General features: G+C 38.4%; 1 protein-coding gene across 1 annotated transcript in view; it reads right to left on the bottom strand.

Moving 5' to 3' along the window:
• Gro (groucho) overlaps positions 1-12,262 on the bottom strand; it is a 50,946-nt gene that overhangs the window by 10,426 nt on the left and 28,258 nt on the right. Inside the window, exons 6-7 of the mRNA XM_013314508.1 lie at positions 8,702-8,900; positions 5,880-5,905 (exon numbers count right to left, since the gene is read on the bottom strand). Coding sequence (XP_013169962.1) covers positions 5,880-5,905; positions 8,702-8,900 — 225 coding nt within the window. The remainder of the gene's footprint in view (positions 1-5,879; positions 5,906-8,701; positions 8,901-12,262) is intronic.

Raw genomic sequence — 12,262 nt, 5'->3', positions numbered from 1 at the left:
TGTTTTGCTTTATGTAAAAAAAAAACATCACGATCAAAAATATATTTATGGATGTAGAAATTTTTAGTTGTTCAATATTTTTTTCGCCAGCTTTTTGGAATCTGGCAATCTAGCTAAGTTGATATTAATCAAGTTGTTGGGTAGTACACGAATATTTAGACTAGAAGCCTACTACACTGCATTTAATTTAGACTCATTAATATTTTAAAACAAAACGAAGTCAACCCAATACCTTTGTAGTTTTGACATGATAAATACTGTTCGCGTCACTGAATATCCGTAACGAAACCCCTGAGACGTGTATAATAAACCTTAATAATAACTTTAGGTAACCGTTCATGTGTAACTTTATAAAGAAGCATTATGATGTCTCGCTATAGAAGGATCATAAAGCTATTTAGTGACAAGATAAAATGTGTAGAAGACGGCAGCGGCGCGGGCGGCGGTATTTAAACGACCACTCCCCCGTCGGCCGTCAATAAAACATTAAACACGTAACAAGTTTACGGGGCAACCCTACTGGATTCCAGCACTTCGTTAATCCTTGGCGGGGGTAGCCCTGAATTAGGGTCGACACGAGCCTTAATCCCCCGCTCGTCGCGACGGGGGATTTATATTGTTATTGCTACGTCCGGAATTATACGAGGGTTGAGGGACTAATGAAAGGGGAAATTTAATTCCTAATGATTCTCGTCTTAGCCCTTAACGAGGAACTCGAAAAAGGTCGCAGACCTTTTTATTTTGAATTGGTTTATGCGAATCGGGGATTGTATAAATCTCAATGGCATGCAAATATTTTCTGTTATTATAGGGATGATACGGTCGCTAAAGGGTTTTCACATAATATACGAGTATCAGAGATAAGTTGTCTGCACCCACCTAGGGTAAGTGAAGTATCGTACATCCGGACATGACGTAATTGTTGTCTGTCCTTGTTTCTTTCTCGGTATATTTTAGGAATGCAAAATGTTATAAATCGCGATGTTGTCCTATAACAGTAGTTTCTTACCTAATTAGCCTATTGTTTGTTATAGAGAATTATAATGTCAATCTTTCAGAGTTTTGACGTTTCGTTAAAATGTTGCCGTGATCAAAGTGACTCCGTTGGCTTGAACGTATGCAATATTTAGAATGTACCGGAGTGTGTACAAGGCTTGTGTAAAACGGGGCGGGGGTAGGAGGGGAGTGAGGCAACACCGCACGCTGCATTGTTACACACGTACCAGACGACCGCAGAGGACGCTTTCCTACCGCACCGCAAAGCTCGCCCTTACTCTTTAATTACACAAAGTAAAAATAAATAGTAAACAACTTTATCAACAGATTTAAATATCAAATTAACACCATTTATAATTTACTTTGACTACAATATCACGTTTTAGACGATTCCGATTTTAGATTTAGGATTTTTTTTTACAGATTGGTGAATAATTTTGCCAAGCATTAAAATTTTGTTTATAGTTTAACAAATAAAAACACAAAGTGATTTTAGCAGCGTTATCTATTTAAACAATATATGTGAAGTATATGTTATTATGTTCAGGTGTATAGTGTGTGAACCACATTATGGAGGCGTAACATCGAACTCAACTTGCGGTCTCAGTTCAGACATTATTTATGACCCGTGTCAAATCAACACTGACTACTGTGAGCTGAATATACGATGTAGTCTTTTGAAATACTTGACTTTTAACATTTTCATACTTTCTTAGAATATTTGCTAGAGGAACGCCTGTATTATACTAAATTAACGTAAAACATTGTGTAGTGGAACAAATTGCAATGATTATGTTAACTAATCGAATTGCATAAAGACATTGCAACCGAGGTAACCAATTTCAATTAACAAGTTAGAGTAACTAAAGAACATTGGAACAGAGTATTCGCTAGTCACAAGGTAATCCGTACTAACGCGGTAATCCCTTGTATCCAGGCAACAGGGACGCGAGCAGGTACTGCTACGGGTGGTGCGCGGGGGGAGTGCGGTGTAGAGGGGGGCAGGGAGTGCGATTCGATCAGGCCTGCATAAATCTACGCGATCCGGATCGGGAACAAAGCCGCAAGCCAGCAGAGCAATACCTCCCCTCCTACCTTCGCCCCCCCGCGACCGCCTGACGCGCCCCTCCATTGTGTCACATCGGTAAGCATTTTACGAAGAACGCTACTTCCTTTGTTGCTTTTCTGTGAACTTTTCAATTCATATTTCTGCTGTTATTTCTTGATTTGTTATTTTTATTTGTATTCTCAATAGCAGTTCGTGGCCAGTTGCTCGAATGAATTTCAATATTGTACGTTATAAAAATAATAATAGCCTGGTGTTATTTTTGAATAATGAGTTTTTTTATGATATAAGAACGAATAACATTAATCTGTTTTGTATTACAAACCTTATTATGCACAAGTAACAAAACATTTTGATATTTATAAATTTTATCCAATAACTTTTCTTCATGAAATATTTAAAGATCATCTACTCTGTATCTTACTTATATCGACAAAGAATTTAAAGTAAATATCAGGTAAAGACCACGATTTATATCACAGAAATGAGAGTGTTTAATCGCAATGCGACTTACATTACCTATATATACAAGGTAGAGGAGTGAGAAATGGTAATCTACTGGCATCAGGTACCGTAATATCAAGATGGATTTGCTAACGCTTCCACTCAAGCTGTCTCTTGTCAGATGCTATCGATAAGCGAGAGTTTGATGCGCCAATTATTATTATTCAAACGACTTACTGTTTGGGTTCTGTTATCTTTCAACAAAAATCTTGTATAAAAATTCGTTGACAGAAAAAAACAAAGTAAAACAAAGAAAGCAAAATAAAAAAGGCATGTTTATTTCGTTGATTGTCGGGGAAAACGCTAAAGCATGTCGAGGAGCGCTATCGTACAATCTGTTTCAGTTTAGGGCGTCTTAATAATTACAAGTGGCCATTTCTTCCAATTAAGAAAAGTCTCGGGCGATAAATTGCGAGGAGGGGTGCCGCACTTCCCGCACCCGCCGCTGCGCCGGCCTCCGCCGACGACGCGCGTAAACATGCCGCCACCGGTGCACGAACACCTCCGTACGATTTCGTTTTAATGGTTTAATAAAGCGGCCGGGCGCCAGCGCAATAAATAAGTCGCATTTACACGCACCGCCGCTACCTTAATTAAAGTCGCGCGGGCACTTTCCGACATGAAACGAGCGAGGCGTATCGGAGAACAAACGCAAATTTATTCCGAGTGGAGTTTTTTCGGCATCTATTAAATAAAGAAGTCGAGGAGAATGCTAAACAAGGTCGAGCAGCCCTCGCCCTGCGAGTTTTCCACTCGAAGCGGTTTGAGAGCGGCGTGGGGCGGTGGGGTCGCGGGGGCGCTATTCACGGCGGCTTAGATAAGGTAAGGAGGATGAAGAGGCGAGATGCGCGCCGTAATGAACCCGCTCTGAGCACTTTTTGTGCGGTTCGCCCGCTAAATTGAATATTAGACGCGATTTGGTAGCGAACGAACGGGCGGCCGGAATAACTCCGCGGTTATTATGTTACCTAAATGAGATTGCGGCGCGGCGGCCCCGGCAGGCGCCGCTGCTCAATTATGTGTTCGTAAAACTGCCAGAGTTTATACCGATTCCATTGTGGAAACTTTAAATCATTTCTTCCATTCGACTATGAGCAGCAGTGGCGTATTAAATTAAATCACATATACTATAAACAAAATGTTACTAACGCTGTCTGTCTGCGCTTTCGTATTTTCTACCAAAATAAAAACGAACGAGAGTTGCGAAAATAAATATTTGCTATGACGAGTAAATAAAACACGGACAGAAAAAGTTGGACATACGCGGGCCAAATAAAATTTTGCTCAGCTGTAAAATAGAAATCTGAGAAACGAACACGACGTGCCCGTAAATAAATAACGGAATTGCAACAGTGTAGAGTCTGCGTGATTCGCAACAAAAATATGGGTGCCGGACAAACGAGCGAGCCGGACGCCGCGTGCAGACGACGGTCGCGTCACTCTGTGTAAACCTTATTTGCCCTTCTGCTATTTTATCGTGTGGCAAGGCGATGCATTAACCAGCCGGCATCGGCAACTCCGTGACGTGACTGCTAACGACCTAGTATCGGTGTCGCGCTGCAACTCTAGACATGTAACCCGACGTTTCGAAACTGTTTTGGTAAATGATTTAAGTGGCAGTACTAGTGTGGTGCTGGCCCCTTATCCAATTGATATTTGTAAAATATCATAATGTAGCAATATATTTGCTTTTTTTACAATTAACAGTACTATCATTAACAGTCAACATAAATTATACCTCGTTGCTAACCTAAAATTCTTAACAAAATAGGAATGTACTTCACAGTGACCATATGTAAAAGTACAAGCTTTGCATTATAAAAAAGTACTTAAAAAGTAATTTAACAGAACTTTCAACGAATCTAGTACGAGCATTGTTAGAGAGGACGTTGATTACAGGACCGGATGCAAATATAGCTGCGTCACGTTCAGTTCAGACATTAAAGCGCGTCAAAGTGACAAAAGCATTCGGCGCGAGAGTTGGAGAAGTAGGTTAGTCAACAAAGTGTTAGGAGGTGTGCGATATCGATTCCCATGCATGTCGGTTGCACTTTATTTTAGGGCTGTTACAAACATATTGTATAATAATTACATTACAATAAAAAAAAATAACCTCTGTCAGTCGGGTAATAAATAGATTATACCATTACTGAAATAAATGTTATCGTAGTCCTTGTTTTATCGTAAATTGTTAGTAGACTACGCCTTATTTAAAAACAAATTAATGTAATTAAGCATTGTATTTATTATATTCATAACTCGTCATTGCTTTTTTTTAAGTATTAGTGTTTAAATTGTGTCAAACTTCACATCAAAATAGCCGTGAGAGTTTAAATTTCAATAGAGTCATAATAAATAAGGTAACATAAACCACAATTATCTTGGGTAACTACCCAAAATCTTCGCTATCACCCCAATTGCTTAATGTAATCCAGTTGCAAGTTGCATTACACTTAATAAAAATTCACTCCCTCTCGAAATGCTTGAAATCCCGTGAGGCATGTCGGGAATAAACTTGTCAATGTGGATCAACCCTGACGCGCTGCGTTCAGTGGAGTGGCAAGGGTGGTGCAACCCCCTTCCGTCGTACCCCACCGCCGACACATCGCTAACGTATGCCGCTGCACTTCACGCTAGGGTTGATACATAATATGTATTTGATTTTTTTGCTACTATTAAGGGACCGATTTGATGAACTAGATTAATGAATATCGTAGCTCCTTACACGTCCTAAATTATGGGGTAGAATAACTAAATACATTTCACAATATAGAATATTAAGTTCACTTTAGAAAAATATTCTGTTCGTGATTATTGTAAACTGAGTCCTGTTTTACGTAAAATAATATTATTAGTTAACTTATGTATCAATCGCTTGAACCGTGTGATATTTGTCTTCCATATTTTGTTCTACTTTTGATTATCAAGAAAAATGTAATATGTATATTTTATGAATAAATAGTTGTCAACCCTAGGTATGGGTCGCGTCAGTGGCAACCGCCCTCTTGTTTCAGGCGGCGGCGCGGTGTTATGAAATCAACGTGTTCGAGCGACACTCGAGGTTCGCGTTCTCGAATAGAAATTCTTGCATATGTGCCTGAATTTTTGCAAAGCGAAATGCGGCCAAATATTTTACCACGTTTCAATAATAAATTGCAGCACATTACGAACATCGTTTGTGTATTCAGTTTGTATAAAATTCTACTAGATTTCATATATGCATTCGTAATAACGAATACAGAAATAAGTATTTTATATAACAAAAACAATATTGTGATGCAATAAAATTTCAAATAGAAAACTCTTTACTTACATGTCTTTCTTCCGCTGAACTGATACCTGCAAACAAATTAATTCATTTAAGTATCAATTATGTGGAACAAATCACGTTGTTGTCATGGCAACAATTATATCAATTGTATTAACGAAATTGTATGACGTCATCAAGTTCACGTGACATATTATCAAAGCTTTATAATCTGAGGAAATGGAACACAAGTAAATGTATAGTTAGGGTTCAGGTGCGGCTGTAAAGTGGTATGAATATTGCAGCAGGTGTCGGCGCGAGTGTACGCGCCCCCGTCTGTCAAACGATACCTTAATTATGTATCAAGTATATCCGGCTCTATTTATGTTATTTGAAGGTGTCACCGAAATGTTTATCTTCTGAATAATCAATCTATAATCTATAATAAATTGATTTAGAAATATTAAACTAAAGAATTTATATTACTAGCTGTCGCCTGCAACTCTATCCACGCGGAATTTAAAAATAAAGTTAATTAGTAGCCTAAGTGTTCTTGCAGACTATGTTCTACATCAATGCTAAAATTCATCATCAAGATCCATTGAGCCTTTCTGGAGATACTTTGTAATAACATCCATCCATCTAAAGTTTCGTTTTTATAATATTATTAAGATCGGAATAAGGAATGTATGAAAATAAATACTTTCATAGATTATGTCATGTGATAATATTACGATATTAGATTGCTTGAGATACAATATACATAATAATAAATATGTATGGATAGTTATGAGATTGTCTGCCTCACTATCGCTGCTATTAATTTAAACACATAGCATCAATTAGCCGCAAGATGGCGCTGTACTCCTCGACCACTGCCGCCCAATTAAATACGTCTAATATGCACGTTTGTGTACAAAGTGCCGCATTATGCTGTTTGTGCGCTTATGTCGAGTAATTTATGCATGTATCAATTAGTTCTACGTTTGTTATAACTAAATGTTGCATAAATGCATGAAAAAGAAATATATTTGATTATTGGTTATTGATAAATTATTAGCTACGATAACTTTTTGTTCATTTTTGTTCTTAAAAGTAGAAATATAAAATTTGTATGGCAATTAATTAATTGCCGTAATACGAAAAGTCAATGTTCGCTCTCCATAAAATCTTTACTTCGCAATTATTAACTTGAAAACTGTTTATTCAATCAATTTGTAAAAAGTGATATTAAAGTTTACATAGCTTAAATAAAAAAGTATTAACAAAGAAGCAGCACGTTAAAGAGCGGGCATCCATTAGGGCAATTATTCGTAATAACACACCTATGCCATTATCATTGTAATTACGGCCGCCGCCGGACATTAATCATATTAATCCTCGCATGTATAATTTAGCGAGCACTAAAACGCTGCGCTCGAGTCGGGCGGCGGCGGCGGCGGGCGGCAGGCGATGGCGCGCACTCAAGTCACCCGCAAAATTACGTTACTAATTGACTAAAACACGCGACTCTCACACCAGCCGGGAATAATTAATTGAGCGCGGGCTGTATGCGGGGCGGCTGCTGGCAGGGCGGGTGGGGGCCATCTGCGCGGTAACTCTTACATCAGTACACCGATAATGGCACAAATTAGCCGGGGAAGTGGCAGGCGAGGCACCGGGTCACCGGAGGGCGGGTTGGGGGGTTGCCGGAACATCCCGGAGCGCAGATTACCGCTTGCTTTTGTAATTAACCGGGGCGTCGGGCGACGGGCGGCTTCCAAATCCATTTCTGTGTTACATTTTCATTTGCGGCGCTCTAGCAGCCCCCCGACCCCGCAGCCCCGCTGCCGACGCGCGGATTACCCGTTCCACACCACCGACTTGTTTCCTGTTTGCGAGGATAAGTATACAATCCGCAACCGCTGAACAGCTATCCCTTATCCCGTACCCATGGTATTTATTTATATGCCTGTGTTATGAACTACATATTTCTTTAGCCATCTTATGAAGGCTTATAAGGGCAACATTGAATCTTATTCTACTTTTTTGGACTGTAATATCATGTCCCATAGTATTTATTAACATTGAATGAAAATTATATGATAAGTCAATGACTACAATATAGGTAATATCAATTTCAAAACTGCAAAACAACTAATGTGAATTTTATCACAAACACGTAGTACACATAAAATCAAGTACTTTATACATTTAAGATTTGATATCGTCGTTTACGTGTAGTGTCGCTGCAAGTATTTGTTTAGTCTGCGCAAACATGCGTGTAGGTAAGTTTTGAGGAAGTGAGTCAAGCCCGCAGGAACCGATATCTCCAGAGGCGTAGCCGTCAGCGATCCGAAAACACGTAAACATCGAGTTCAAAAAGCCACTCGAAGATTGTAAATATTGATAGAGAAGCGGGATCGAGGGCTCTAATAGTCCCCATACCCGGCACAACACAAACAAGACGGTCGCACGACGCGGCTTTTAAAGTATTCACTCGGAGGGTATCGATCCGAAATAATTCGTCGCTTCCTCAACTATGAACCTGAGACATTGTTACACAGTTCTATATTTTACTCATAAACATGATATTTTTTTTAAGTGTTGTTTTACAACCGTGCTAATGAACTTGGGTTTAAATTGCTTTAAAAATATTTTACTTTTTAAAATGTTTAAATAATGTAACCAAATAAAGATAAAGTAAATTATCAGTTTTATCAGTACTTGTATTCAAGTTCTTACAAATAGGCTTATGTAGGATAAACGTAAATGTAATTACGATTAATATTATTAGTATATTTTATACTCTGTGCACTTTGACCAGACTGGGCTAATCGAGTTATTTTTGTAATAAATACATTGAGACCTTTGGAACTATTGTATTAAATATATGATTGTTAACTTACCGTTTCCCTTGTCGTCGGGTCTGTGAATTTCAGGTGGCTTAGCTAAGACTGACAGTGGATGGTGTGGTACGCCGAGGCCGAGCAGACCCGCGGGGGGCAGCGCGCCTTGGCCCAGCAGTGGAAGCGGCGGCGCACCGTGCGCGGGTAAATGCGCTGCGTGCATCTGTTGCAATAATCGTGGCAGATCTGGCCTTTGTTGCTGGTAACAAAATAAAATACTATAATTAATACAAAGAATGGAAATTACGGAACCCTGTTAAAATATATATTGGCAACGTAACAATTTTTTTTATAAATTTGCCAAAATAGTTTTTCACTTTCTACATATTTTCTTAAGATGTGTCATTTTTATTGGGTGGCCAAGTTTAAGTTTTCTTTGTAAAATATTCCAATCCATTTAAACTGACAAATCACACATCGTTGCGTTAAATAAACAGTTGAGAGTTTAGTTTGTAATTAAAATTTAGAAACTACTTATTAATATTTTAGGAGCGCTCACTACAAAATTATGTACAGTTTATTTACTTAAACGTATAGAGGCAAAGATTTTCCTACGGGCAATGTAAACAATCGTGGAAGGATCAAGTGATTATGTCACAGGGCGACGTGCATTTTTAAACTATCAAATTAAAAAGTCCCTCATGGAACCCCTCCCCTACGCGCGGTGATATTTTAAAATTTAAATGAGAGCCCCGCTGCCGGCGGCGTCGAGTGGGCGAAATTGATTACTCCTTCTGCATTATTCCCCTTTTTCCACTCAGAGTTCGGCGCTCCCCTGTCCTATCTCGTCTCGTTTAAGTTTATTAATACCGCGTCCTGATCTTCACTCGTTACTACTCTATCGCTTCCTCTCCCGCGTGCGCGTCCTCCTCTACCCTGACCCTCTCGACTCCACCGCCCGGGATTTTTTTTCGCTCCGTCGAGCGGAATATTTTTTTCACCCGTCGAAAATTAATTGGTTTTTCGGCGAGGGTGGAACATGTTTTTTATTGGCCGCTCGCTGCTGTGATTTATTGTGTGTCAAAAGGTGGCGAGCGCCACTTAGCCCGAAGTGCGTTTTCATCGAGGGGATTGTCGTAGGTATAGTAAATTAGTTCTATACCAATTACTTCAAAACAAATTCTAATAACATCAAAATTCATTTGATGGCGTCTTTTAGGTAATTAACATTGCGTGCGGTGTAGGCGTCAGTAATGGACATGTTTTTATAATTAGACGGCGGCTTCGAGTTATAATCATTACCATTCTAAACATTAGACCGGTTTCCTAAAGCTAAACCAGTATACCGCAAAATAAAAACAAGGTAAAAATTTATCAAAAATAGAAACAATTTACGATCCGAACATGTTTTGTTTTAGTTTTTTTTTATTATTATAAAAGGCAACGTGTAAAAGTAGAGAGACGGGTAAGTGCAAAACCCCCGGAGGAATCTAAACTAGAGTGGAGACACAAAGCCGTGGCACGTTGAAACGGCTGGTACAACACGAGCCGCTATCGAGAGCGACGCGCCCCTAACCTCAACGCCCACACCCAGCCCGCTCCCGCCACCCCCTCGCGCCTGTTATGAATGACAATAACGTGGCGTGTTGATATTTCGCAGCGATATTTTTTTTGGCTCGCATACTCTGAAGTGATTAAATGTGGGTAATAGTCTCCGGGGCATTATGTTTTTTGCCTCAATTTTGTAAGTAATATTTGATATTTTTGTTCTCATACTCTTATATTTGTAGCTGATGACTGTACATAGGTTCATATTTTACTGTGAAGACAAAGTAATTTAATTCCTTTAATGAACATTTGTATTTCCGTACAATTAGTGAATAACGTGCGATTTAAATAGGCTTGATAAAAACTTGAACCTTGTCGTTTTTTATTTAAAACTTATGTAGATATCGCTGAGACGCAACATTGTTTTTGTAATACTTTAATTAGCATGTTTATTATTCGACAGGTTTCATATCTTAATGCCTTTGCTAATTTCATATCTTACCTTATGAATTATACATTAAAAGTCAACAATGTAACTAGCTTTTTTTAAATTTTTGCAATAAATAGTATTACGCAAAGTAGATAATAAACACTTATTTATTTTGTATGTACATTTTAATATAAATAGAGAGTCTAAACTTAAAGAAACAATTTTTCATATATTGCTGTTAACTTTAAAAAGATGTTACGTTTAAAGCGTGAAAAGATTGTTCAAAAAAGTTGTACGTACTAAAAAAAAAAAGAATGGTCTCCCCCACGTTCAATGTAATGTTATTAGGATGCGAGAGAGCAGACGTGCTCGCTCTTGAAAGCTATTGTCGCGAGAATAATGCCCCAACGCGTTCTGGTTTTCACGCCGCATTTACTGTCTCAATGTCATCGGATTATTATTTATTTATTCAGATATTTTGAGCTTATGTGTGTCTATTTAAAATCAACACGTCTTCATCATCATCAGCTCACTATACGTCCCCACCGAGGTGCTCGGAGCCTACCCTAAGTTAAGGGTGATTAGGCCATAGACGCTGGCCAAGTGTGGGTTGGTTGACTTCACACATATCTTTGAATTTCTTCTCAGATATGTGCATCACGTTCATTGCATCACGATGTTTTCCTTCACCGTAAGAACGTCGGATAAATGGACATATGTAAATCGTCGATTTACGTGTTCAGTTCAATTAATTTAAAAGTAAAAGACTTTTGATTTGCTATCTGAATGCTAAGCTCATGAGCTTGACATATATATCATGATTTGTGTCATGACACAAAAGGTAATTTTTTTAATTTTTTTTGTACAATAATGTTATAACGTCACAGGTTTATTATTAAATACTGCTTTTAGATCTAAGTGTTGGATTAAAGTAATTTAATATTCAAAGTTTATTTACTTAATTAAATAAGAAAACTATAAACATTTTTTATAAGTTAACAATGTTGGATATTTAATAATTAGGTAGAGAGAAATGTCCAATAAGCTAAAGTAATAGGAAAAGAATTTTACAAATTCACAGCGCTGGAGCAATAGAAATGGAAAAACAAGAGGTGGCGAAACAGTCCCCTGGCAAAGGCTAACCGAAGCCGACAGCGTTCGCTGTAAAGAGGGCAGTTTATCGAGACGGGGTGGCAGGGGTGTGAGGTGGGAGGGAAGGCGGCAGGGGGCAGGGGAATGGGATCAGTCCTCACGCACCATTAGACGGGAAGCCTCGAGGCGGCACGCGACGTCGACACGTGTTACACTTTCAACGTAATTGCTTCTAATGATACATCAGCTGTATTGTGCCCTATCGACAAATCTAAACACCATTTGTGGAACTGGAGCCGTTTCTTGTTAACTTTTCAATTACAATGTTCGTTGCTTTGAGACGTGGTTTATTTGATATACTATTTTTTTATGTAAATAAAATGTAATAAAGAATGTAAGGAGCGAGCGTATCATATTTGAAAGGTTATTTCTATCTGTTTTATACGTTTATTTAAAAAAGATGGATTTGAAAATGGAACACGGTTAAGATGTGAAAAGAATAAATTATAAAAAGAACATTTTAAAGAAACAGGCAGATGTTTGGTTAATTA

The sequence above is a fragment of the Papilio xuthus genome, unplaced genomic scaffold, assembly GCF_000836235.2.
Source record: "Papilio xuthus unplaced genomic scaffold, Pxut_1.1 DF827461.1, whole genome shotgun sequence".
Lineage (NCBI taxonomy): Eukaryota > Metazoa > Arthropoda > Insecta > Lepidoptera > Papilionidae > Papilio > Papilio xuthus.
This window is presented reverse-complemented; position numbering and strand designations above follow the sequence as displayed.